Genomic DNA, 26,139 nt, shown 5'->3' with positions numbered 1-26,139 from the left:
ATGGAGGGAAAGGGAGTTTTACCGGGAATTGGATTCAATCCTGTCCTGGGAAATGGGGAGATGTTTCCTCCTCCCAATTAATCACCTGGCTTGTTTTCTCAAACTGTGTCTTGGGAACAGGAACAGGACGCACAGCGCCTGATTCTACCAATCTGAGATTTAGCATTGACCCAGCGTCAGTTATCATTTTTGAAAGAGAAAATCTTTGTACTGGTGGCACAGTGGTTAGCACTGCTACCTCACCGCGCCAGGGATCCAGGTTCAATTCCCGGCTTGGGTCACTGTCTGTGCGGAGTATGCACATTCTCCTCGTGTCTGCCTGGGTTTCCTCCGGGTGCTCTGGTTTCCTCCCACAGTCTGAAAGACGTGCAGGTTAGGGTGCATTGGCCATGCTGAATTCTCCCTCCGTGTACCTGAACAGGTGCCGGAGTGTGGCAACGAGGGGATTTTCACACTAAGTTCATTGCAGTGTTAATGTAAGCCTACTTGTGACACTAATAAATAAACAAACTTTATTCCTGACAGATCTGGCTCTAACATTTAAGCCACGTTCCCTCACATGAGACTCCCCAACGAGTCCAAATAGTTTCTCTCCATCAAACTATCAGTTCCCATCAATACCGTGGAATTGCCGCTTCCTTCAGCAGAACCGTTTCCATTTCAGTGGCATTGTTCACCTTTGCCCCTGCCTCAGCTGACCCGATGCTGAACCCCATGTCTTTGTCTCTAGATTTCACTATCCCAGTGGCCCCCCTGATGATGCTCAGACCTCCAACCCTCCACGCACAGGAGCTCATCAAAAACTCTGCGGACTGTACCTTACCTCACATCATCTTCATTCATCATCTCTGTGTGTGTGTGTGTGACTCCTAATCCAAGATTATTTCAACTCCCATCTTGACCTTTACCCATCTCCGTAACGCAACAATTTATTAGGGCACATAGTGAGTATGGTTTATTAAGGATCATGATAAAGGTTCAACATCTCATCAAAAGGGACTAGAGAATCTCTGTAAAACTATTGGAAAGTTTGAGTAAAATTCCACAATCGGGGAAAAGAGCATTTAAACAAAAATCGATTATGGTCTTTGCTGACCTGCCGAGTCATCTCTGCACCACCTCAAAGTTGGCAGTGCAAGGTCAAACTTGGCAACAAGAGATTAGGAAGGCAGGTAATCCTGGGAGCAACAGACACTCTGTGGTGTCTGTAAATTGTTTAATGTGAATCCATAACAGGCAATGTTGGCATTTAAAACAATATGTTGCTTCCGTGATTTTTCACTCTATAAATGTCTCGTAGTTTTCCAGTGGAGTAGAGTCTGCTTCAGAGGCCTTTCTCTGAAGTAATGCTCTCCCTTCATGTGCTTGAATAAACGATTGTGTAAACCCTGAGTCTCCTATGAGTAGCTCCCAAGGAGTCAATGATGACAGTGGCCATGTCTTCCACTACCTGGGCCCAAAATTCTGGAACTCCCTCGCTAAACTTTTCCCATGTCCTCACTTTGCCCGTTGAAATATAGCAACATAGGAACTAGGAGCAGAAGTAGGCAAATTCACCCCTTCGAGCCTGCTCCGCCATTCAGTCAGATCATGGCTGATCTCTCCCTGATCTCAAATCCACCTCCCCACCTGTTCCCCGTACCCCCTTATCCCTTTTTTATTAGAAATATATCTATCTCCATCTTGAAACCATTCAATGATTCAGACTCTACTGCGCTCTGGGGCAGCGAGTTCCACAAATTCACCACCCTCTGCGAGGAGTACTTCCTCTTCATCTCAGTTTTAAATCTAACTCTAAACCTAACTTTTTGACGAATTTGATTATCTCTCCTGATATCTCCCTCCTGTGGCTCAGTTTCGATGCTTTATATATTAAAAAGAAATGCTCTCGTTAATCGTCCTGGGGCCTCTTGTTACGTTAAAGGTGCTCTGTAAAAGCAAGTTATTGTTGTCAAAAAATTGTCTGAATGTTGCTCAGCCCTAACGGTGTCATTCCTTTTCTTTTACACAAGGGAAATCGAGAGGTTGGGGAGGCAGACCTGACACGTGCCATGGAGGACGCGAAGGTATTGAACCAGGTTAAGCGTTGAGCACTCAGCAAAGGGGTGGGTGGGAGATAAAACTCGCTCTTCGGTTAACATCATTACCCATTTCTTCCATTACATCAAACCATGACTGGGGTGGGTCGGGGGTGGGTCGGGGGTGAGGAGGTGGTCACCTTCCAAACCGTGACTGTTCGATACGTGGGGGTAGGGCCTGGGTGGGATTGTGGTCGGTGCAGACTCGATGGGCCGAATGGCCTCCTTCTGCACTGTAGGGTTTCTATGATTCTATGATACATCTGGGGAATGGATCCGGCTTTCTGAGGTGTCGCTGTACAGAGCCCTGGTGGGTTCGGGCTGCTAATTCTCTAGGATTATTGCAAGGCCTGCAGGGCGGTTGGCACGGTGGCACAGTGGTTAGCACTGCTGCCTCATGGCGCCAGGGACCCGGGTTCGATTCCCGGCTCGGGTCACTGTCTGTGTGGAGTTTGTACATTCTCCCTGTGTCTGCGTGGGTTTCCTCCGGGTGTTCTGGTTTCTTCCCACAGTCCAAAGATGTGCAGGTTAGGTTGATTGGCCATGATAAATTGCCCCTTAGTGTCAGGGGGATTAGCAGGGTGAATATGTGTGGGGTTACGGGGATAGGGCCTGGGTGGGATTGTGGTCGGTGCAGACCCGATGGGCCAAATGGCCTCCTTCTGCACTGTAGGGATTCGAGGAAATGAAAATATAACCTCCCAACGCCAGTGCAGTCAAAACCCGGAGAAAAATCATCGGAGAGTTTTAGCCGGATGGCTAGCGTTTCCGTAACTCAATTTCCTTGGATGTTTCTGTTCAAGTATTGGAGGAAGGAATGAGCAATTCATTAGCTGTGACCAGCTCTGGGACACTCTGAGGTTGTGATGGGTGGGACCTAAATGTAAGTCTTTCTGTAAAGTGCTTTCTTGAGACCTCGAACATGACTTATATCCTCCGTCCTCACCTCAGCTTCGAAGGGCCACGGCTGGAATTCTCCAGCGTTGCACATCCCACCACCGCTGCCAGTGAGAATGGAGAATTTGGTGCTCAGCCAAAACTCCATTTGATTTGATTTATTATTGTCACATGTATTAACATACAGTGAAAAGTATTGTTTCTTGCGCGCTATACGGACAAAACATACCGTTCATAGAGAAGGAAAGGAGAGAGTGCAGAATGTAGCGTTACAGTCATAGCTAGGGTGTAGAGAAACATCAACTTCATGCAAGTTAGGTCCATTCAAAAGTCTGACAGCAGCAGGGAAGAAGCTGTTCTTGAGTCGGTTGGTACGTGACCTCAGACTTTTGTATCTTTTTCCTGACGGAAGAAAGTGGAAGAGAGAATGTCCGGGTTACGTGGGGCCCTTAATTATGTTGGCTGCTTTGCTGAGGCAGCGGGAAGTGTAGACAGAGTCAATGGATGGGAGGCTGGTTTGTGTGATGGACTGGGCTTCGTTCACGACCTTTTGTAGTTCCTTGCGGTCTTGGGCAGAGCAGGAGCCTTACCAAGCTGTGATACAAACAGAAAGAATGCTTTCTATGGTGCATCTGTAAAAGTTGGTGAGAGTCGTAGCTGACATGCAAAATTTCCTTAGTCTTCCAAGAAAGTAGAGGCGTTGGTGGGCTTTCTTAACTATAGTGTCGGCATGGGGGGACCAGGACAGGTTGTTGGTGATCTGGACACCTAAAAACTTGAAGTTCTCACTGCAGCGGAACTGGAGAATCCCAGCCAACGGCAAGGTCGGAGAATCCCAGCCCTTGTTGTCCAAACACTGGGCTGCAGAAAAATACGTCCAACTCAGAACTGAATACACAACCCATGAGAGAAGGAATGTTAAGACTGGAATCCTTTAGGCTTGCTGAGTTAGAAAGTTCTTGGTTCAAGTCCTGCCCAGGTACTTGAGCACATGATCTAGGCTGACGCTCCCAGTGTAGTACTGAGGGAGTTCTACATGGTCAAAGGTGCAGTCTTTTGGATGGGAGGTTAAACAGAGGCCCCTGAGCTAAAAGCAAAATTCCCATGGCACTGATTAAATTTGGGGAGTTCTCCCCGGTGTCTGGGTTGATATGAATCCCACAGCCAACGTCATAGTGCTGGTGGTCGGAGATTACTGTGTGTAAATTGGCTGCCATGTTTCCTACAAAACACAAGTGACTTGATTGGATGTAAAGCGGCACGGTGGCACAATGGTTAGCTCTGCTGTCTCACAGCGCCAAGGATCTGGTTCGATTCTCGGCTTGGGTCACTGTCTGTGCAGAGTCTGCACATTCTCCCCGTGTCTGTATGGGTTTCCTCCGGGTGCTCCGGTTTCCTCCCACAGTCCGAAAGATGTGTGGGTTAAGTTGATTGGCCATGTTAAACTGACCCTTACTGTCAGGGGGTTAGCAGGGTAAATAAGTGGGGTTACAGGGATAGGACTTGGGTGGGATTGTAGTCAGTGCAGACTCGATGGGCCGAATGACTGCCTCTTGCGCTGTAGGGATTCTATGAAAGCACTGAGAGACATTTTGAGGTTGTAAATGACATTGAAGAAATGAAAGTTATTTTTAATTTGATGGACAGAATGTGACCCTGGACCTTTTTCTTGGATTTCACCATCTGCTAACGTGTTTCTGTGTCTCCTCTTTACGGTCTATGTCCTCTGTTGGCCAACCTGTACAATGAGGCACCTTCTCCCAGCATGCAAATAGTGCACGAAAGGGCCGTATTTGAAAAACAGCTCCCCTAGAGTCCGGCTGTGTAACATTGCAGTTCAGGCGACACCTGGTCTCGGGTTAATGGCTGTGCCTGGAGCATTCATGGAATGAGATGTTCCAGAAAGAGGCCATTCGGTCCATCACATCTGTGCTAGACTCTTTGCGCAAACTCGCCAATTAGTCCCTGAGTCCTTGCTCTTTCTCCGCATGGCCCCGAAAATGTTTCCTTTACAAATATTTATCCAATTCCCTTTTGGAGATGTTTCATTAAAGGTGCTTCCACAGATCTTTCGGGCAGCACATCATAGATCACTACAGTGTGCAGTGTTTAAAGTAGATACATCTTCTTGCCTCTCTATCTGGTTCCTTTGCCTGTTATCTTCATTTGGGTACTGACCCTGTCACCAGTAGAAACTCTTCCTGCCTTTTTACTCGATCAAAGTGCAACTGAAGTCAGGAGTAGGGCATGTCCCGAAATCCACAAGGCATGGTGACACAGTGGTTAGCAATGCTGCCTCACAGCGCCAGGGACCCGGGTTCGATTCCCGGCTAGGGTCACTGTCTGTGTGGAGTCTGCACGCTTTCCCTGTGTCTGTGTGGGTTTCCTCCGGGTGCTCCGGTTTTCTCCCACAGTCCAAAGATGTGCGGGTTAGGTGCATTGGCCATGCTAAATTGCCCCTTGGTGTCCCGGGATGCATAGGTTAGAGTGATTAGCAGGGTAAATATGTGGGGCTACGGGGATAAGGGCTAGGTGGGATTGTTGTCGGTGCAGACTCGATGGGCCAAATGGTCTCTTTCTGTAGGGTTTCTATGAAAGTAGCTCGATGACTGGGGGAGACAGTAACATAGTTGCTTGGTTAGTAAGGGGGGGGGGAGCATGAGTTCAAGTTCCAACAAGGCAGCTGGTGGAATTTAAATTCAGTGAGTAAAATCTGGAATTGAAAACTAGTCTCAGTAATGGTGACCATCAAACTGTCACCGACTGTCGTAAAAACCCATCTGGTTCACTCACGTCCTTTCGGGAAGGAAATCTGCCGTCCTTACCCGGTCTGGCCTACATGTGACTCCAGGCCCACAGCAATGTGGTTGACTCTTAACTGCCCTCTGAAATGGCCGAGCGAGACACACAATTCATGGGCAATTAAGAATGGGCAACAAATGCTGACCTTGCCAGCGATGCCAACATCCCAGAATACAGTTTAAAAAAAAGACCCCATCACAGAGGAAGAGTAAGTGGCCATTCTCACCCATCCCCATTAGATGGGTCTTTGGGTGGCCAGGTATTCCTATGTTCTTATTGCCAGCCATATGAATTCTTGCTAACATGACAGAGAAAAAAACATTCCTCTCTTTTCTTCCCTTTACTATGCGAACCACATCAGCTTATATCAGACTATCTGGTAAGTCTCTGTTAAGTCTCACTGTTGTGTCAAGCTAAACACTCTTCCTTATTGGCTAATGGGCTTTTTGTGTTTCAGTAACTGATGCCATTGGACTTTTTGTTTGAATGCACAATACCAGTTTTTAATTCTGGAATTCCCTCCCTAACGGCATTGTGGGTCAACCCACAGCACGGGGACTGCAGAGGTTCAAGAAGGCAGCTCACCATCACCTTCTCAAGGGCAACTAGGGATGGGTAATAAATGCTGTAAGAAGTCTAACAACACCAGGTTAAAGTCCAACAGGTTTATTTGGTAGCAAAATCCACTAGCTTTCGGAGCACTGCCCCTTTGTCAGGTGAGTGGGAGTTCTGTTCACAAACAGGGCATATAAAGACACAAAGTCAATTTGCAGAATAATGATTGGAATGCGAGTCTTTACAGGTAATCAAGTCTTAAAGTTACAGACAATGTGAGTGGAGAGAGCGTTAAGCACAGGTTAAAGAGATGTGTATTGTTTCCAGACAGACAGTTAGTAGGATTTTGCAAGTCCAGGCAAGTCGTGGGGGTTACAGATAGTGTGACATGAACCCAAGATCCCGGTTGAGGTTGTCCTCATGTGTGCGGAACTTGGCTATCAGTCTCTGCTCAGCAACTCTGCGCTGTCGTGTGTCGTGAAAGCCGCCTTGGAGAACGCTTACCCAAAGATCAGAGGCCGAATGCCCGTGACCGCTGAAGTGTTCCCCAACAGAAAGAGAACACTCTTGCCTGGTGATTGTCGAGCGGTGTTCATTCATCCGTTGTCGTAGCGTCTGCATGGTCTCCCCAATATACCATGCCTCGGGACATCCTTTCCTGCAGCATATCAGGTAGACAACATTGGCCGAGTTGCAAGAGTATGTACCGTGTACCTGGTGGATGGTGTTCTCACGTGAGATGATGGCATCCGTGTTGATGATCCGGCACGTCTTGCAGAGGTTGCTGTGGCAGGGTTGTGTGGTGTCGTGGTCACTGTTCTCCTGAAGGCTGGGTAGTTTGCTGCGGACAATGGTCTGTTTGAGGTTGTGCAGTTGTTTGAAGGCAAGAAGTGGGGGTGTGGGTCACACTCTCTGTAACCCGCACGACTTGCCTGGGCTTGCAAAATCCCACTAACTGTCCTGTCTGGAGACAGTACACATCTCTTTAACCTGTGCTAAACGCTCTCTCCACTCACATTGTCTGTACCTTTAAGACTTGATTACCTGCAAAGACTCGCATTCCAACCATTATTCTGTAAATTGAGTTTGTGTTTTTATATACCCTGTTTGTGAACAGAACTCCCACTCACCTGACGAAGGGGCAGCGCTCCGAAAGCTTGTGTGGCTTTTGCTACCAAATAAACCTGTTGGACTTTAACCTGGTGTTGTGAGACTTCTTACTGTGTTTACCCCAGTCCAACGCCGGTATCTCCACATCATAATAAATGCTGGCCAGCCAGCGATGCCCATGTCCCACGATTGAATTTTTAAAAAACTCAGTTTCCCCTCAGGATTTTCAGACAGTTTCAGGAATTACACCGGGTCACCTTTAGGGAAGGAATGTGATGTTAGTGTACCTTTTAAGATTTTTGTTTTAAAATCACGAATTCTGCAGCTCTCACAGTCAGAGTTTCTCAGCTCACAGCCTTAGTTGATGTCATTATGTTGCCAGGCTGACCATCATGATGAGTCCTTTTGTTGCTACTTAAGTGGTTTAAATGGGGTTATTTGTGTTTAAGAACCAGATCCTGTTGGATTTCGGATGGTGACAGACCATTACATGAGGGAAGGAGGGAGAGCAGAATAACGTCGCTAGGGTTAGATGAAGAAGAGGCTTGTGTGCCAGCATGGACCCAATTGGGCCGAAGGGCCTGTTTGTGTGCTGTAAATATTTTCTAATTCTATTCCAATGCTTTCTGATTGTTAGGAATTGTGCAGCTCAACTGATGAGGACTCGGGTTCCATGGAATCAAAGTTCATCAGCATCTTATGCATGAGGAGCTACCCCCATCTCAGACGAGGTGAGCTTTAACCGAGTGTGCTGGCGACACTCCTTGTCTGCCCATCTTCTCTCCTCCTGTGGCAGCCTTGGCTCTGAGATATCGCTCTCGTCACTGGAACTGAAGGCTGTTGTAATGACTTTGCCGAAGTCCACGAGATGGGCCTGTTAGAATACGAGCTCTCTGATTGAGGCGGTTAATGAGGTCCAATCCGGGAGCCCTGCAGAGGTCTATAACGCCTGGTATATATGGACTATTATTTAAATGGTAAAAAATTGCAGCATCCTGCTGTGCAGAGGGACCTGGGTGTCCTTGTGCAAGAATCATAAGGGATTGGTTTGCAGGTGCAGCAGGTAATTAAGAAGGCAAATGGAATTTTGCCCTTCATTGCTAGAGGGATGGAATTTAAAAACAGTGAGGTTACGTTGCAGCTGTATAAGGTGCTGGTGAGGCCACACCTGGAGTATTGTGTACAGTTTTGGTCTCCTTACTTGAGAAAGGATATACTGGCACTGGAGTGGGTGCAGAGGAGATTCACGAGGTTGATTCCGGAGTTGAGAGGGTTGGCTTATGAGGAGAGACGGAGTAGACTGGGGCTATACTCATTGGAATTCAGAAGAATGAGGGGGGATCTTATCGAAACATATAAAATTACGAAGGGAATAGATAAGATAGAAGCAGGGTGAAACCAGAACTAAGGAGCATTGCCTCAAGGGCGGCACAGTGGTTAGTTAGCACTGCTGCCTCACAGCGCCGGGGACCTGGGTTCGATTCCCGGCTTGGGTCACTGTCTGTGTGGAGTCTGCATGTTCTCCCTGTGTCTGCATGGGTTTCCTCTGGGTGCTCCGGTTTCCTCCCACAGTCCAAAAATGTGCGGGTTAGGTGGATTGGCCATCTTAAATTGACTCTTAGTGTCAGGGGGACAAGCTAGGGTAAATGCATGAGGTTATGGGGATGGGGCCTGGGTGGGATTGTGGTCAGTGCAGACTTGATGGGCCGAATGGCCTCCTTCTGCTCTGTAGCACTCTATGATTCTATGAAAATAAGGGGGAGCAGATTTAGGACTGAGTTGAGGAGGAACTTCTTCACCCAAAGGGTTGTGAATCTGTGGAATTCCCTGTCCAGTGAAGCAGTTGAGGCTCCTTCATTGAATATTTTTTAAGGCAAGGATAGATAGATCTTTGAACAGTAAAGGAATTAAGGGTTATGGTGAGCGGGCGGGTAAGTGGAGCTGAGTTCACGAAAAGATCAGCCATGATCTTACTGAATGGCGGAGCAGGCTCGAGGGGCCAGGTGGCCTATTCCTGCTCCTAGTTCTTATGTTCTTATATAATGTGGAGTGTCCTGGTTACTGGCACTCAGGATGTAAACTCTATACTGGGGAGTATCTGTCTGAATATGAGTAACACTTGTAAATAAATCTGGATTTGATGAAGGGACACCGGCCTCGTGGGAGTTACTTCAGTTGTGTGTTCAAATTCCTCTCTGATAATAAATCCAGGCTCACATTGCAGTCCCGCATTGCCTGTCGTGTGAAACCTTAAACCTGATATCTTTCTGACCTCTCCACTGGATGTAAAAGATGCCATGGCCACAGTTTGAAGAAGCTTAGGAAGTGTTTGGTGTTCAGGCCACAGTTTGCCTCGCCCTCCTTTAACCCCCTCTGCTTTCCCACTCCCCAACACCCACCCAAATCCATCGCTGATTCTCAACACGCTGCCACTTCCACATCCCGTCCCCATTTCTGTAACCTCCTCCAGCCCTTCAATCCTCAGAGGTCTCTGCACTCTGAGGTATTTATTCCCAATTTTCATCCCTCCACCATTAGCGACCATGTCTGCAGCTGCCTGGGACTTCAGCTCTCAAATTCTCTATCTAAACATCTCCACGTTGCTCTCTCTCTCTAAGATGTTCCTTAAAACCAAACAAATTTGTCCTAATATCTCCTTATGATCAGCTATTGTTTGCTATCCTCCTCTGAAGCCTATTGAAATGATTCACTGGGTTAAAGACTTGGTGAATCTTCATGTTATTCACACTGCGAGTGTTGTGTTGATTGGGTTCCTTTTTCTTGCAGTTTTCCAGGATTACATTAAACTCACCAATAGAGATATTGAGCAGACTATCAAGAATGACATTTCGGGAGACCTGAGGGACGCACTCATTGCTATCGGTGAGACTGTGCACCTCATTCCAAATTAAATAACCACAGGCTCACGCCCACACACACACTCACGCACGCACATACATGCACACTTGCGCGTGTACCCACTCTGCACAGACAGTGACCCGAGGCCGGAATTGAACGTGGGTCCCTGGCACTGTGAGGCAGCAGTGTTAACCACTGTGCCACCATGCCACCCTCCCCCCCCCCCCCCCCATCCCCCATCACCAGTTAAAAAATAAATGTAAAAATGTATTTATTAGTCACAAGTAGGCTTGCATTCACACTGCAATGAAGTGACTGTGAAAATCCCCAGTTGCAATGATCCTGGTTTGAACCCACCCTTAGCCGTACTATCTCATTTCATGAAATACATTCCTGATGACACCATTCCAAAGGTGCCGAGAATGAATTGTGAGACGGGGGAATCGGATTTCCCTATCATCCTGCTGCCAGGACTGAACAGAGGAGTGCACAGCTTTCTGGAATGACACTGGGGTAATTCCGGAGTCCTTCCTGCTTCCTGCAGGTTCCTCGGCCCGTCGAGAGTGAGTCAGCTCTCGGTCAGCGAATTGAAACTGTGTCCGTCTCTTCAATTTCCTTCTCCATCCCATTGTTGGATCATTCTCTGTTGTTGATGCTCCTTCTCCCTGGATCACCCACTGGCAGCTTCCCCCAGTATCCCTTCTCCCTGCGTGCGTGTATCTATCTTTTTTCGAATCAGAAATACTTTGAAACATTGCGATTGGTGGGTCGAAAGATCTGGAAGAGGGCAGGCTAGCAGTGTGTCTGATCCCTGGTGCGGTGCCAAGTGTGGCTCCATGCGTAACACTGTCACATCAGAAGGGTTTTGAGTTCAAGTCCCGCTGTCGGATTTCAGCAAGTTATCTCCCCTGACAACCTGATCATAGAATCCCTAAAGTGCAGAAGGAGGCCATTCAGCCCATCGAGCCTGCACTGACTCTTTGACAGTGCCTTACCCAGGCCCACACCCAACCCGATACTCGGAAACCTGCACATTCACCCGAGCCAGTCCACCTAACCTACACATATTGGTACACTAAGGGGCAATTTGTCATGGCCAATCCACCTAACCTGTACTGTGTGGGAGGAAACCGGGGTACTCGGAGGAAACCCACACAGACATGGGGAGAACGTGCAGACTCCACACAGTGACCCGAGGCCGGAATTGAACCCGGGTCCCTGGCACTGTGAGGCAGCCGTGCTAACCACTGTACCACCGTGCCACGCACTAGCTAATGATAAGCCAATGATAGCCTGTCCCTTCCCTTCCAAGTGGATGTTAATGATCTAGTAGCACGAATAAAAAAAGTCCTGTCTGTCAATCTGGTGCCCTGGCCAACATTCCTGCTTCGACCCACACCAAACGATTGATTAGCCGGCTGCTTAACTCAAATGCTGTTTTTGGGATCTTGCTGTGCTGCAATCAGTTCCATTGTCCGAACAATGTTTGGTGCTGCCAAGTGGCTGCTGGGTTTTACCCCATTGCGCTGCACTCCTGTGAAGCTTCTGAGCTGCCATTAGGTGCCAGGTAAGTGCAGGTTGACCAAAGTGGGTTCTTAACTCCAACAATCCCAACCTCTTTGTTTAACTGGAGTGAGAGTGGGGGAGAGAGTCTTAGCAGGAGTGCTGAGAGTAAGCTAAGAAGTGATTTAATTATTCATTTATTCATTTAAGGGTATTCCTAGTATATTTCGCGGGCTTTTTTCAGGGTTTTGAATTGAGGAAGTGAGGTCAGCTGAAGGGGATTCTGGGAGGTTGAGTCTTAGTATAAAAGGCAGTTACTTGGGGGGTTCGCCGGGAGCATAAAAAGCCGTCTGCACTATACAGCGGGCAGCGTCGGGAGCGGGCAGTGGAGTGAGTGGGGAGCAGAGTGTGCATTATAAGGGCTTTGGCTCACAGGGCTTGGGCTAAAAGGGCAAGGCAAGGCTAGTAATTTTTTACCCAACCCTATAAAGGATAAGGGCAGGTATGACTGATCGGCCAGTTCAGTGCTTCCGATGTGGGATGTGGGAGTTTCTGCAAACACCGAGCTTCCCAGAGGTTCACATATGTGCCAGGTGCGTGGAACTGCAGCTCTTGAGAGACCGTGTTAGGGAACTGGAGCTGCAGATCGCTGACCTTAGCCTAATCAGGGAAAATGGGAGAAAAATTGACAGCAGTTATAGGCAACTAGTTACACCGGGGCATCGGGAGAATGACACGTGGGTCACAGTTAGGAGGAGTAAAGGGCAGAAGGGTAAAGTACAAGGGAGGTCTCCAGAGGTGTCTCAAAATAGGAAGGGCTTGGTGACAGGTGTGAGAGGGGAGGGGAGTGGACAGTTAGAAGAAGGGTCACCTGTGGTTGTCCCACTCCAAAACAGGTACATTGTTTTAGATAGTGTGGAGGAGTGTGCCTCTCCAGGGGTAAGACACAGTGACCAGGTCACTGGCACACAGTCAGGCTCTGTGGCCCGGAAAGGGAAGAGAGGGGTTAGGAGAGCGATAGTGGTGGGGGATGCGTCAGTTAGAGGGACAGACAGGCGATTCTGTGGGGGCGAACGGGACTCCAGGATGGTAGTCTGCCTACCTGGTGCTGGGGTCACGGATGTCTCCGAGCGGATAGGAGGCATTTTAAAAGGGGAAGATAAAGAAACGGATGTCATTATACACATTGGTGGAAATGACGTAGATAGGAAGAGTAGGGGGGTCCTAAGGGAGCAATTCAGGGAGTTGGGAAATAGGTTAAAAAGTAGGGTCACTAGGGTGGCCATCTCTGGGCTGCTCCCAATGCCTCGTGCCAGTGAGGATAAGAATAGGGAGTTGGTTCAAATGAATGCCTGGCTAAAGGACTGGTCCAGGAGGGAGGGCTTTATTTTCATAGACCAATGGGAGGTTTTCAGGAGAGGATGGCACCTGTACAAGAGGGAGGGGTCACAACTAAGTTGGAAGGGCACAAATATCCTGGCTGGGAGCTTTGCTAATGCAGTTCGGGGGGGTTTAAACTAGTGTGGCAGGGGGGTGGGGATCAAACTATTAGGTCTATAAGTGTGGTGGCTGGGGACGAGCTTGGGGCTGGGACAAGGCTGGCAAAGAAGAAGAGCACTCTGGGGGAGGACGACCTCACTGAGCCTGGGGGTCTGGAGTGCTTATACTTCAATGCAAGGAGCGTAGCAGGTAAAACAGACGAACTTGGGGCCTTAATGCGCACGAGGAATTTGGATGTGGTTGCGGTGACGGAGACTTGGTTGAAAGAGGGACAGGACTGGCAGCTGAATATTCCAGGGTACAAGTGTTTTAGGCGAGACAGAGGAGGGGCCAAAAGAGGTGGGGGAGTAGCGGTATTGGTTGGAGAGCATATTACAGCGGTGCAGAGGGAGGACAATTCGGAGGAGTCGTGTAGCGAGTCACTCTGGGTGGAGCTTAGAAACAGGAAAGGCGCAGTCACTATGTTGGGGGTGTACTACAGGCCCCCCAACAGCCCAAGGGAAGTGGAAGAATGGATATGTCAGGAGATACTGGATAGGTGCAGGAAATATAGGGTTGTTGTAGTGGGAGACTTCAATTTCCCTGGTATAGACTGGAAATCGCTGAGGGCAGGGACTCTGGATGGTGAGGCATTTGTAAAATGTGTACAGGAGGGTTCGTTGGAACAATATGTGGACAGCCCAACTAGAGAGGGGGCTATACTGGACCTGGTGCTGGGGAATGAACCCGGTCAGGTCTTCAACGTTTTGGTCGGGGAACATGTGGCAAATAGTGACCACAATTCTGTTAGCTTTAGGATAGTGATGGAAAAGGATGAGTGGTGTCCCAAGGGTAAGGTGTTGGATTGGGGGAAGGCTAACTTTATTGGGATCAGGCAGAAATTGGCAGCTCTTGATTGGGAGAGGCTGTTTGAGGGTAAATCCACATCTGGTATGTGGCAGTCTTTTAAGGAATGGTTGTTAGGGCTACAGGACAAGCATGTGCCTGTAAAAAAGAAGGATAGGAAGGGTAGGATTAGAGAACCGTGGATAACCAGGGAAATTGAGGGACTGGTCAAAAGGAAAAGAGAGGCGTATGTTAGGTCCAAGCAGCTAAAAACGGAGGGAGCTCTGGAAGAGTATAATGAAAGTAGGAAAATACTCAAACGGGGAATTAGAAGAGCAAAAAGGGGTCACGAAATGTTCTTGGCAGACAGGATTAAGGAGAATCCCAAGGCATTTTATTCATACGTTAGGAACAAAAGGGTTGTAAGGGAAAAAATCGGACCTCTCAGGGACAAAAGTGGGGACTTATGCTTGGAGCCCAAAGAGGTAGGGGAGATCCTAAATGAATACTTTGCGTCGGTATTCACTAAGGAGAGGGATGTGTTGACTGGGAGTGTCTCGGAGGGGAGTGTTGAACCGTTGGAGAAAATCTCCATTACAAAGGAGGAAGTGTTAGGTTTGTTAGAGAATATAAAGACTGACAAATCCCCAGGGCCTGATGGAATCTATCCAAGGCTGCTCAGGGAGACGAGAGGTGAAATAGTTGGGCCTCTGACGCAAATCTTTGTCTCGTCACTGGACACAGGTGAGGTCCCAGAGGATTGGAGGATAGCCAATGTGGTCCCGTTATTTAAGAAGGGTAGGAAGGATAACCCGGGTAATTATAGGCCGGTGAGCTTGACGTCCGTGGTGGGGAAGTTGTTGGAGAAGATTCTTAAAGATAGGATGTATGCGCATTTAGAAAGGAATAAACTCATTAACGATAGTCAACATGGTTTTGTGAGAGGGAGGTCATGCCTCACGAACCTGGTGGTGTTTTTTGAAGAAGTGACCAAAATGGTTGACGAAGGAAGGGCCGTGGATGTTGTCTATATGGACTTTAGTAAAGCGTTTGACAAAGTCCCTCATGGTAGGCTAGTGAAAAAGGTTGGATCCCATGGGATAAAGGGGGAGGTGGCTAGATGGGTGGAGAACTGGCTTGGTCATAGAAGACAGAGGGTGGTAGTGGAAGGGTCTTTTTCCGGCTGGAGGCCTGTGACTAGTGGTGTACCGCAGGGCTCTGTATTGGGACCTCTGCTGTTTGTGATTTATATAAATGATCTGGAAGAAGGAGTAACTGGGGTGATCAGTAAGTTTGCGGACGACACAAAACTGGCAGGACTTGCAGATAGTGAGGAACATTGTCAGAGGCTACAGAAAGATATAGATAGGCTGGAAATTTGGGCAAGGAAATGGCAGATGGAGTTCAATCCTGATAAATGCGAAGTGATGCATTTTGGTGGGAATAATGTAGGGAGGAGCTACACGATAAATGGAAGAACCATAAAGGGTGTAGAGACGCAGAGGGACCTGGGTGTGCAAGTCCACAGATCTTTGAAGGTGACGTCACAGGTGGAGAAGGTGGTGAAGAAGGCATATGGCATGCTTGCCTTTATAGGACGGGGCATAGAGTATAAAAGTTGGGGTCTGATGTTGCAGATGTATAGAACGTTGGTTCGGCCGCATTTGGAATACTGCGTCCAGTTCTGGTCGCCACACTACCAGAAGGACGTGGAGGCTTTGGAGAGAGTACAGAGGAGGTTTACCAGGATGTTGCCTGGTATGGAGGGGCTTGGTTATGAGGAGAGATTGGGGAAACTGGGGTTGTTCTCCTTGGAAAGACGGAGGATGAGGGGAGACTTAATAGAGGTGTATAAAATTATGAAAGGCATAGATAGGGTGAACGGTGGGAAGCTTTTCCCCGGGTCGGTGGTGACGTTCACGAGGGGTCATAGGTTCAAGGTGAAGGGGGGGAGGTTTAACACAGATATCAGAAGGACATATTTCACACAGAGGGTCGTGGGGGCCTGGAATGTGTTGCCGGGCAAGGTGGTGGAGGCGGACACACTGGGAACGTTTAAGACTTATCTAGACAGCTATATGAACGGAGTGGGAATGGAGGGATACAAAAGAGTGATCTAGTTTGGACCAGGGAGCGGCGCGGGCTAATTGTTCCTGGTTTCTCGTTTCAAGGCTTCATTCTACGATCATCTTGCTGGTGCCAGTACAGAGTGAGACTGCGGATAGTTGGGAACCTGTCTCGGGGGCAGGGGATTCATATGGTGTTCGTGGAAGTGGAAATGACTAGGGTTGGGAAGCATTTTCCGATCGGGGCCATTGTGATCTCCTGGACTCGTTTCGATCGCCTCAGGGGGTCGGAGAGGAATTTCCCAGATTTTTTTTCCCCATATTGGCCCTGGGGTTTTTCACTCTGGGTTTTCGCCTCTCCCTGGAGATCACATGGTCTGGAATGGGGGGGTGGGGGTAAGTTAATAGGTTGTAATGAACAAAGCATCGTAGCTGTGAGGGACAGCTCGGTGGATAGGATATTGGTATGTAGATAGGCTGGAAAATTGGGTGGGGATCCTGGATTCAGGATTCAATCCTGGACCGGGGAGCGGCGCGGGCTTGGAGGGCCGAAGGGCCTGTTCCTGTGCTGTATTGTTCTTTGTTCTTTGTTCTTTGTTCTAACTCCACCGTTGGCAGCCGTACGTTCAGGTGCCTCTACCTGAAGCTCCCCACTTCCCTCCTTCACCCTCTCCACCCCTCCGTCCCCCTTCAGCCGCTCCTTAAAACCTACCTCTTTAACCAAGCTTTGGGTCACCTGTCCTCCTATTTCCTTACCTAACATGAAGGCGCAATGGCCCTTCACTGAAATACAATCATAGAGTAATACAGAAGAGGGAGGCTATTCAGCCCGTCAAGCCTGTGCCAGCTTTTTAGAAGAGCAATCTCATTAGTCCTGAAACTTCTCTTTTAATATTATTGAACCAGTTTTCACCGCGCCATCACAATTCACTCGCAATGAGTCCAACTCGAACTTTGTCTTTATTGGAACTGCTTTGGGATTTTCTGCTATGTTAAAGTAGTTATATAATGCAAGTCCTGGGCGGCACAGTGATTAGCACTGCTACCTCACAGCGCCAGGGACCCAGATTCAATTCCGGCCTGGGGTCACTGTCTGTGCGGAGTCTGCACGTTCTCCTTGTGTCTGCGTGGGTTTCCTCCGGGTGCTGCGGTTTCCTCCCACACTCCCAAGATCCGCGGGTTAGGGCATGCTAAATTCTCCCTCAGTGTCAGGGGATTAGCAGGATAAATACATGGGGTTACCGGAGTAGGGCCTAGGGAGGGATTGTGGTTGGTACAGACTTGATGGGCCGAATGACCCCCTTCTGTACTGTAGGGATTCCATGATTCTAAGTTGTTGTTGTACACCTTGGCATCAACGCATTTCTTTGTTTCCTCTCTCCTAGTTCGTTCCATCAAGGACAAGCCAGCCTTTTTTGCTGAACGCCTCTACAAGTCAATGAAGGTAAATTAACAAGATTTCATTCACCTCGTTTGTGGATGTAATACTCTTCATCCCCATGGATTTACAGCTTAAAACTTCGATCACACTCGGAGCACAGTTATACCTGTGACCAACCCTATCACAGCTTCTTACAAAATGTGGCACGTGGGCGTCGCTGGCTAGGCCAGCATTTATTACCCATCCCTAATTGCCCCTTGAGAAGGTGGTGGTGAGCCGCCTTCTTGAATCGCTGCAGTCCATGTGGTGTAGGTACACCCACAGTGCTGCTCGGGAGGGAGTTGAAGGATTTTGACCCAGTGACAGTGAAGGAACAGCGATATATTTCCAATTCTGGATGGTGAGTGGCTCGGAGGGAAACTTCCAGGTGGTGGTGTTCCCCAGGGATCTACTTGTCTTGTCCTTCTAGATGGAAGCGGCCATTGATTTGGAAGGTGCTGGGTTGGGAGCCTCGGTGAGTTGCTGCAGTGAATCTTGTAAATGGTGTGCACGGCTGCCACTGTGTGTCGGTGGTGGAGGGAGTGAATGTTTAAGATGGTGGATGAGGCATTGGTCAAGTGGGGCTGCTTTGTCCTGGATGGTGTTGAGCTTCTTGGGGATGTATGTGATTTAAAGGGAAGTAGTGTTGAGGCAGTGTTGCAGAATGGTGTTGGTGTACAGGAAGTCCACACAAGAATATTGAATTTGAAATGCTGCTTTCCAACGCAGTAATAACTGGATTTTTGTCCCTTTTTTAATTGGGTGAAGCTCTGCAGCCATTGGAGAGTTTTGGAATTTGGATCCTGCTTGACACCATCCAAACCTCCACAGCTGAGCCCCTGGTCCCCTCTCCCCCTGTCCTGAGGGACTTCCTGTGTGTGACCTGGGTGCTATCCTCCAGCCTGAACTGGACCTCCTCACCAAGACCATTCACAGAATCATAGAAACTACAGTGCAAAAGAAGGCCATTTGGCCCATCGAGTCTTCACTGACAACAATCCCACCCAGGCCCTATCCCTGTAACCCCACATATTTACCCTGCTAGCCCCCCTGACACTAAGGGGCAATTTAGCATGGCCAATCAACCTAACCTGCACATTTTTGGGCTGTGGGAGGAAACCGGAGCACCCGGAGGAAACCCACGCAGACACGGGGAGAACGTGCAAACTCCACACAGACAGTGACCCAAGGCCGGAATCGAACCCGGGTCCCTGGCGCTGTGAGGCAGCAGTGCTAACCACTGTGCCACCGTGCCGCCCATTGACATTCAGCCACACAGTAATACCTGCTCTGCCTTGACATCTCCCCCAGAGTTGCTTAAACTCAACTTCTCAAATGTTCAAAATCAACTCCCTCATCCCGATCTCCAGTTCCCACATCGTAAACCGCCAAAGAAACCTCGCCCGCCTCACGCCCGTGGATGTGCCGACCTCTAGCTTGTCTTGGGTGGATCACCTTCAGTTTCCTCATTGCCTCGTCGACACGTACCGCCATGGCATCACTGCGACCTCGACAATGAGTCTATGACCATTGAGAGGGAGACCACATGAAACGATTATCCTAGCAGCAGAATAATACACTGCACCATCCCTGACACATAGAACATAGAACATAGAACATTACAGCGCAGAACAGGCCCTTCGGCCCACGATGTTGCACCGACCAGTTAAAAAAAAAAAAAAACTGTGACCCTCCAACCTAAACCAATTTCTTTTCGTCCATGAACCTATCTACAGATCTCTTAAACGCCCCCAAACTAGGCGCATTTACTACTGATGCTGGCAGGGCATTCCAATCCCTCACCACCCTCTGGGTAAAGAACCTACCCCTGACATCGGTTCTATAACTACCCCCCCTCAATTTAAAGCCATGCCCCCTCGTGCTGGATTTCTCCATCAGAGGAAAAAGGCTATCACTATCCACCCTATCTAAACCTCTAATCATCTTATATGTTTCAATAAGATCCCCTCTTAGCCGCCGCCTTTCCAGCGAAAACAATCCCAAATCCCTCAGCCTCTCCTCATAGGATCTCCCCTCCATACCAGGCAACATCCTGGTAAACCTCCTCTGCACCCTCTCCAAAGCCTCCACATCCTTCCTGTAATGTGGGGACCAGAACTGCACACAGTACTCCAAGTGCGGCCGCACCAGAGTTGTGTACAGTTGCAACATAACGCTACGACTCCTAAATTCAATCCCCCTACCAATAAACGCCAAGACACCATATGCCTTCTTAACAACCTTATCTACTTGATTCCCAACTTTCAGGGATCTATGCACACATACACCTAGATCCCTCTGCTCCTCCACACTATTCAAAGTCCTCCCGTTAGCCCTATACTCAACACATCTGTTATTCCTACCAAAGTGAATTACCTCACACTTCTCCGCATTAAACTCCATCCGCCACCTCTCGGCCCAACTTTGCAACCTGTCTAAGTCTTCCTGCAAACTACGACACCCTTCCTCACTGTCTACCACACCACCGACTTTGGTGTCATCAGCAAATTTGCTAATCCACCCAACTATACCCTCATCCAGATCATTAATAAATATTACAAACAGCAGTGGCCCCAAAACAGATCCCTGAGGTACACCACTTGTAACCGCACTCCATGATGAATATTTACTATCAACCACCACCCTCTGTTTCCTATCCGCTAGCCAATTCCTGATCCAATTTCCTAGATCACCCCCAATCCCATCGCTGCCATCAGGATCTGTAGCTGATCATGAACAGAGCCAGCGGGCATCTTCTTCAGCCGCCATGTTCATCAGTGTCAATGATCACAGCTCTCCAACCTTCATGGTCCTCGGTGACAGTGACGTCTTAGTCTTGCTCTCCAATCTTGTACCAGGTCTATTTCTCATGCTGTTGGTGTATTTCCTTCTCTGTCGCCCTCTTGCTCTGCGACCCTCAGATGTTCAGTCTCCTAAGATAATTGCGTATTCTCTCTCGGTAATCATCGGCCCAAAAGTTCTTAACGCCTGCCTGTTTTCCTTGAGAATTCCTCATTAGTGACGTGTGTTGTCCAATTTATCCTCCTCATATGTCTCCGAAACTATGGCTGGGATTTTCCAGCCCTGACACTGATGGGCATTATGGGAAACTGTGGAGCACAGCTGACTTTTAACAGGTCTCCAAATTTTCCCGTCCTACTCGTGATGAAGCCTGCAGGTGTTAGAGCCGTAAAATCCCGCCCCATATCTGTGTTGTCTTCCGACTTGTTTATATTCCAACTTCCACATCCATTCACTAACACTAACCGGTGTGCCTGGATTGGTCATTGAGCACAGTCATGAGGGCCTATAGGCATTTTTCTCAATTCAAGAGAAACAATTGGTTATACAGAGCTTGAGAGGCATCATTCAGCCAGCAAGGAGAAAGGTGAGGGGTCAGGCCTCCCTGAAGCAACAGGGAACTGTTATTGAACTCTTGTTGGGGGCATTATTCTACACCCCACTCCAGCCATCTAAGCTAACCAAGCCTTAGTTTGAGGAGATCGCTTTTAATGGCCACGAGATTTGATTTGATTTATTATTGTCACATGTATTAATGTACAGTGAAAAGTATTGTTTCTTGCACTATATAGACAAAGCATACCGTTCGTAGAGAAGGAAAGGAAAGAGTGCAGAATATAGTGTTGTAGTCATTGCTAGGGTGTAGAGAAAGGTCAACTTAATGAGAGGTAGGTCCATTCAAAAGTCTGACGGGGGCAGCAGGGAAGAAGCTGTTCTTGAGTCAGTTAATACGTGAACTCAGACTTTTGTATCTTTTTCCCGACGGAAGAAGGTGGAAGAGAGAATGTCCGGGGTGCGTGGGGTCCTTACTATGCTGGCTGCTTTGCTGAGGCAGCGGGCAGTGTAGACAGAGTCAATGGATGGGAGGCTGGTTTGCGTGATGAACTGGGTTTCGTTTACGACCTTTTGTAGTTTCTGGCGGTTTTGGGCAGAGCAGGAGCCATACCAAGCTGTGAAACAACCAGAAAGAATGCTTTCTATGGTGCATCTCTTTTATTTTTAGTGTTGATCTTTGATGTGCTTTCTTAGGGTGCAGGCACTGATGACCGAACGCTGACCAGGATTATGGTGTCCAGGAGTGAAATTGATCTGTTAAACATCCGACATGAGTTCAAGCAGATGTACGATGTATCGCTGCACACCTTTATAGAGGCAAGTTTTCAGGAGCAACCATCCAACCTTAACTCTACTCCAGCAATGTCAACTTTCCCTCTCAGTGACAGGACATCCAATCAGTTGCCGGGATCAGGGTGAGATTGGGTTTTGTCCCATCGGCTCCCAGTTCACCAACACCTTCAATTTAGAGATCTAATCTGGATCATTATCAGTAAAGGGAATATTTGCAGGGCTATGGGAACAGGCAGTAGGTGAATTGCTCCTTCAGAGGGCCGGCAGAGACAAGACAGGCCAAATGGCCACCTCCTGCGTTGTAAGCAGTCTAGGATTGTGCTCAGATTCCATCATGTCCAAATCTGACACTGAACCACACGAGGAGATTTTGGGTCAGTTGACCAAAAGCGTGGGCCAGGATTTTCTGACCCTGTCGCGGCCGTACCCTCCGCAGGAGATTCAGCCATCCGGCCAAAAGTCCACTGACTCTCCACGAGTCTGGACAATTCCAGTGCCAGGCGGGGCTGGAAAACCACACCTTTGGCCAAAGTGGTCCGTTTTCAGGAGTGTATTAAAGGAGGAGAGAGAGAGATGATTTGGGGGGAGGGCCGCCAAAGATGGAGTGAACTTGCATGAGAGGCCAGAATTGGAGGAACGCACAGGCCCTGGAGAGTTGGGGGGCTGGAGGAGATTACAGAGATGGGGCAGTGACAAGAGTTGAAGAGACTGGAGAATCTAGGGTTGATTCGCAAAGCAGAGGAGGAATTGGGGAGATTTGATTCAAGTGTTCAAAATCGTGAGTTCTGATCGAGTATCAGAAGGCGGCACAGTGGTTAGCACTGCTGCCTCACAGCGCCAGGGACCCGGGTTCAATTCCGACCTCGGGTCACTGTCGGGTGTGGAGTTTGCACGTTCTTCCCGTGTCTGCGTGGGTTTCCTTCGTGTGCTCCGGTTTCCTCCCACACTCCAAAGATTAGGTTGATTGACCATGATAAATTAACCCGAGTGTCAGGAGTATTAGCAGGGTAAATATGAGGGGTTACAGGAATAGGGCCTGGGTGGGATTGTTGTCAGTGCAGACTCGATGGGCCGAATGGCTTCTGCACTGTAGGGATTCCCTAGCAAACAGCAAAACGGAATTCATCGAACACTTTGGAGTTTCTGAGCTGAATTATAATAGTGTGCATGTATGAGAGAAAGAAGACTGTGTGAGGAGGAGAATTTTTTTCACATGGTGAGTTGTAATCTGAGAGGGTGGTGGAAGCAGGTTCCACAATATCTTTTCCAAAAGGAATTGGGTTCATGCTGGAAAATTTAAAAAAAAATGCATGGCTATAGTGAAAGGGGGAGTGGTTCTAATTGGTTAACACTTTCAAAAGGGCTGAAACTGTAACGATAGGCTAAATGGCCTCCTTCTCTGTCCAGATTGCATGACCTCCCCAGGAGGTAATGGGGCGAAGGATATTAATTTGATGTTTGTTTGCAGGGAGACAGTTCGGGAGACTACAGCAGTGTCCTGCTGGCCCTGTGCGGCGGTGAGGACTAGAAGAGGTCGACCCGTTGGACCATGTTGCTGTTGTCCTCTACCTTTGGAGCGATACAGGGCAGAGGCCATCAGGCTGCACTGCTGAAGCAGGGCCTGTCTGGATGTCAACACGGGCGGGAGGGGAAAGGGATTGTCACCCTCCCACCCACTGCCTCACCCCCACACCCCCTCCCACACCACGTTTGTGTCTATCAGAGCATTGAGCCAGGAGTTGAGTTTGATGAGTTTTTTTTTTGATGCCGTTGTGTATCATGGCTAACCATGCGAGTGGTCCAAGGTATTTAATGCAGCCAAACACCTCCCATAGTTCCACAGTCCAGGCACCAGAGGCCTAACTTTCTTCAGCCAGCGTCGAGCTCTGGGGTGAAACATTTCACAAAGATTTTTGCGGTGCTCAGCTCCGCAGATGTGACTCCGCCTCTCCCCCGGGGAGGTTCCCCTAATCTCGGCCACCAACATGCCACCCATCATGAGGGCAGAGTGCCCCACAAACTGCCTCAGTGCCGCACAACCTCGTCACCCTCGTCGTCTACAAGCTCTGCTGGATCTTGAAGGATTGCTGGTCAGGATCTGCGACCCTCATTTTCAAAGCAGCTCCATCCCATTCCGGAACTGCTTCCAGTTAAGAATCCCTGCCTTCCCTTCCCATCGCTATGGCTCCCGTAGCCACTGTTAACTCCACCTCCAGCCTCGCCACTCCTGCCTCGAGATCTCTCCACTTCACTCCCTCTTTTCAAGAGCTCCTCACTCTGACTGCCTGCTGTTTGACTCCCAAGTTTCACAAACATTTCAATTACATTTTATTAATATTGCTTTCAAGATATCGCTCTCATTTCATGTGTTTTAAAGATTTTTTTTTTGAAACTGTAAATTATTTTAAACTTCCCGATCAAGCTGAATTTTAAATTAAACTCCCAAATCTCCATCCCTGTTGTCCATCTTCCGATTTTCCCCATCCCTTCAACCTCTCCTCCAGCCTCACCCTCCCCATCTTCACCATCTCCCACATCCTCCCCCCCCCACCCTCTCCATCTCCCACATCCTCCCCCTCCCCACTCTCCATCTCCCGCATCCTCCCCCCCCCCCCCCCACCCTCTCCATCTCCCACATCCTCCCCCTCCCCACTCTCCATCTCCCGCATCCTCCCCCCCCACCCTCTCCATCTCCCACATCCTCCCCCCCCCCCCCCCACCCTCTCCATCTCCCACATCCTCCCCCACCCCACACTCTCCTGTCCCACCTTCCTCCCCCTCCCCCACCCCGCCAACTCTCCACCTCTGCCTGACCCTCTCCGCCTGCCCTCCCACCTCCACCCTCTTACCCTACCTCCCCTGACCCCGGCGCTCTCCACCTTCCACCACCCCCCCCCTCCCCCCTGCCCCACAATCCCCTCTCCCTCACTCCCACATCCTCCACCTCCCACAGCACCTTCACATGCGTCCCTGACAGTCGGGTCAAATCACAAATTTGGCAGGGGGAGCGGATTTCAAAATCGTTGCCGTTATTCTCGGCTTTGCCTCAATCGTCGGGGGAAAATACCCACAATAAACCCAACCAGAGTGAAAGAAACTGCTTTTCAAAAATAACATTATTCGAATGTCGACTCTTCCTTTGTAATCCACATTTTTTCAATCCATTTTTAATGACAGGAATTTGGAATGTCCAAGGAGGCAGGAATGGAATTCCTCACCTCTTACTTTGGGAATTTAGTGTTTTATTCACTAATTGCTCTCCCGAGCTCCAATAAAACAAACTCCATTGTGTTTTCATCTCCAATTCAAGCTCGAGAGGCCTCGAGTACGAGGCTTACGCACAGACACCAGCCAATCCTGGGCTTGATGATGAGTTCCATCAGATCGCACAACTCTGATCTATTACTTTTTAAAAAATGTTATTCCATCCTAAAAAAAACAATTTCCAATTGAGTCCAATTCACGGTTCCCATGGGAGACGAACAAGATCCAAGCTGACAGGATGAGGCATCGCACCCCATTCTGGGCTTGATCTGACGCTTCATCTGAACCAAAAGGGCTCTGAAATCAAAAGCCAAAAGGGCTTTGAAAAATTGCATCAGGTGATGCCTCGGTTAAACCTCATTGACTACCCCTGATCGTTGACTCTATCCTAGCCTGGGAGATCAGCCTGCCTGATCGTTGACTCTATCCTAGCCTGGGAGATCAGCCTGCCTGATCGTTGACTCTATCCTAGCCTGGGAGATCAGCCTGCCTGATCGTTGACTCTATCCTAGCCTGGGAGATCAGCCTGCCTGATCATTGACTCTATCCTAGCCTGGGAGATCAGCCTGCCTGATTGTTGACTCTATCCTAGCCTGGGAGATCAGCCTGCCTGATTGTTGACTCTATCCTAGCCTGGGAGATCAGCCTGCCTGATCACTCACTCCAGCCTCCAATCTATTATAGGAACCAACAGTTTTGGCAGTGAGAGTAATTGATGCGGAGTCTGATACATTTCCAGTAGGACAGCCTCAGCCACACCCATGACAATTCTTAACCCTCCCCTGCATTGCAGCCAGCTTGCCTTTTTGTAAATCTCATTAAACTTGTGACGATCCATGTTTCTCGTCTTTTCGTTTTGTTCTTTGTGAAGTCAGCGTGTGAACTTTCTTTTAGATTAAAAGTAAAATACTACAGAAGCTGGAGATCTGAAAGAAAATGCTGGATAAAATCAGAGTACTCCCTCAGTACTGACCCTCTGACAGTGCGGCACTCCCTCAGCACTGACCCTCTGACAGTGCGGCACTCCCTCAGCACTGACCCTCTGACAGTGCGGCACTCCCTCAGCACTGACCCTCTGACAGTGCAGCACTCCCTCAGCACTGACCCTCTG

The 26,139-nt window shown here is 48.8% G+C and overlaps 1 protein-coding gene across 4 annotated transcripts in view; it reads left to right on the top strand.

Annotated features, from left to right (window-relative positions):
* The window catches only part of anxa6 (annexin A6), a 117,062-nt gene extending 91,194 nt beyond the window's left edge, over positions 1 to 25,868 (top strand). For 2 of the 4 annotated variants that reach the window (XM_078231775.1, XM_078231773.1), the window contains exons 18-23: positions 2,013 to 2,066; positions 8,080 to 8,173; positions 10,230 to 10,325; positions 17,581 to 17,639; positions 21,666 to 21,788; positions 23,233 to 25,868. In XM_078231775.1, coding sequence (XP_078087901.1) covers positions 2,013 to 2,066; positions 8,080 to 8,173; positions 10,230 to 10,325; positions 17,581 to 17,639; positions 21,666 to 21,788; positions 23,233 to 23,292 — 486 coding nt within the window. In that variant the 3' untranslated portion in view covers positions 23,293 to 25,868. Of the gene's footprint in view, positions 1 to 2,012; positions 2,067 to 8,079; positions 8,174 to 10,229; positions 10,326 to 17,580; positions 17,640 to 21,665; positions 21,793 to 23,232 lie in introns of all 4 variants that reach the window. The other 2 variants (XM_078231776.1, XM_078231774.1) reach the window with 1 other exon arrangement.
* Positions 25,869 to 26,139: the final 271 nt, after the last annotated feature.

The sequence above is a fragment of the Mustelus asterias genome, chromosome 16, assembly GCF_964213995.1.
Source record: "Mustelus asterias chromosome 16, sMusAst1.hap1.1, whole genome shotgun sequence".
Taxonomy (NCBI): Eukaryota; Metazoa; Chordata; class Chondrichthyes; order Carcharhiniformes; family Triakidae; genus Mustelus; species Mustelus asterias.
The sequence above is the reverse complement of the archived record's forward strand: the minus strand, read 5'-3'. Positions and strand labels throughout refer to the sequence as shown.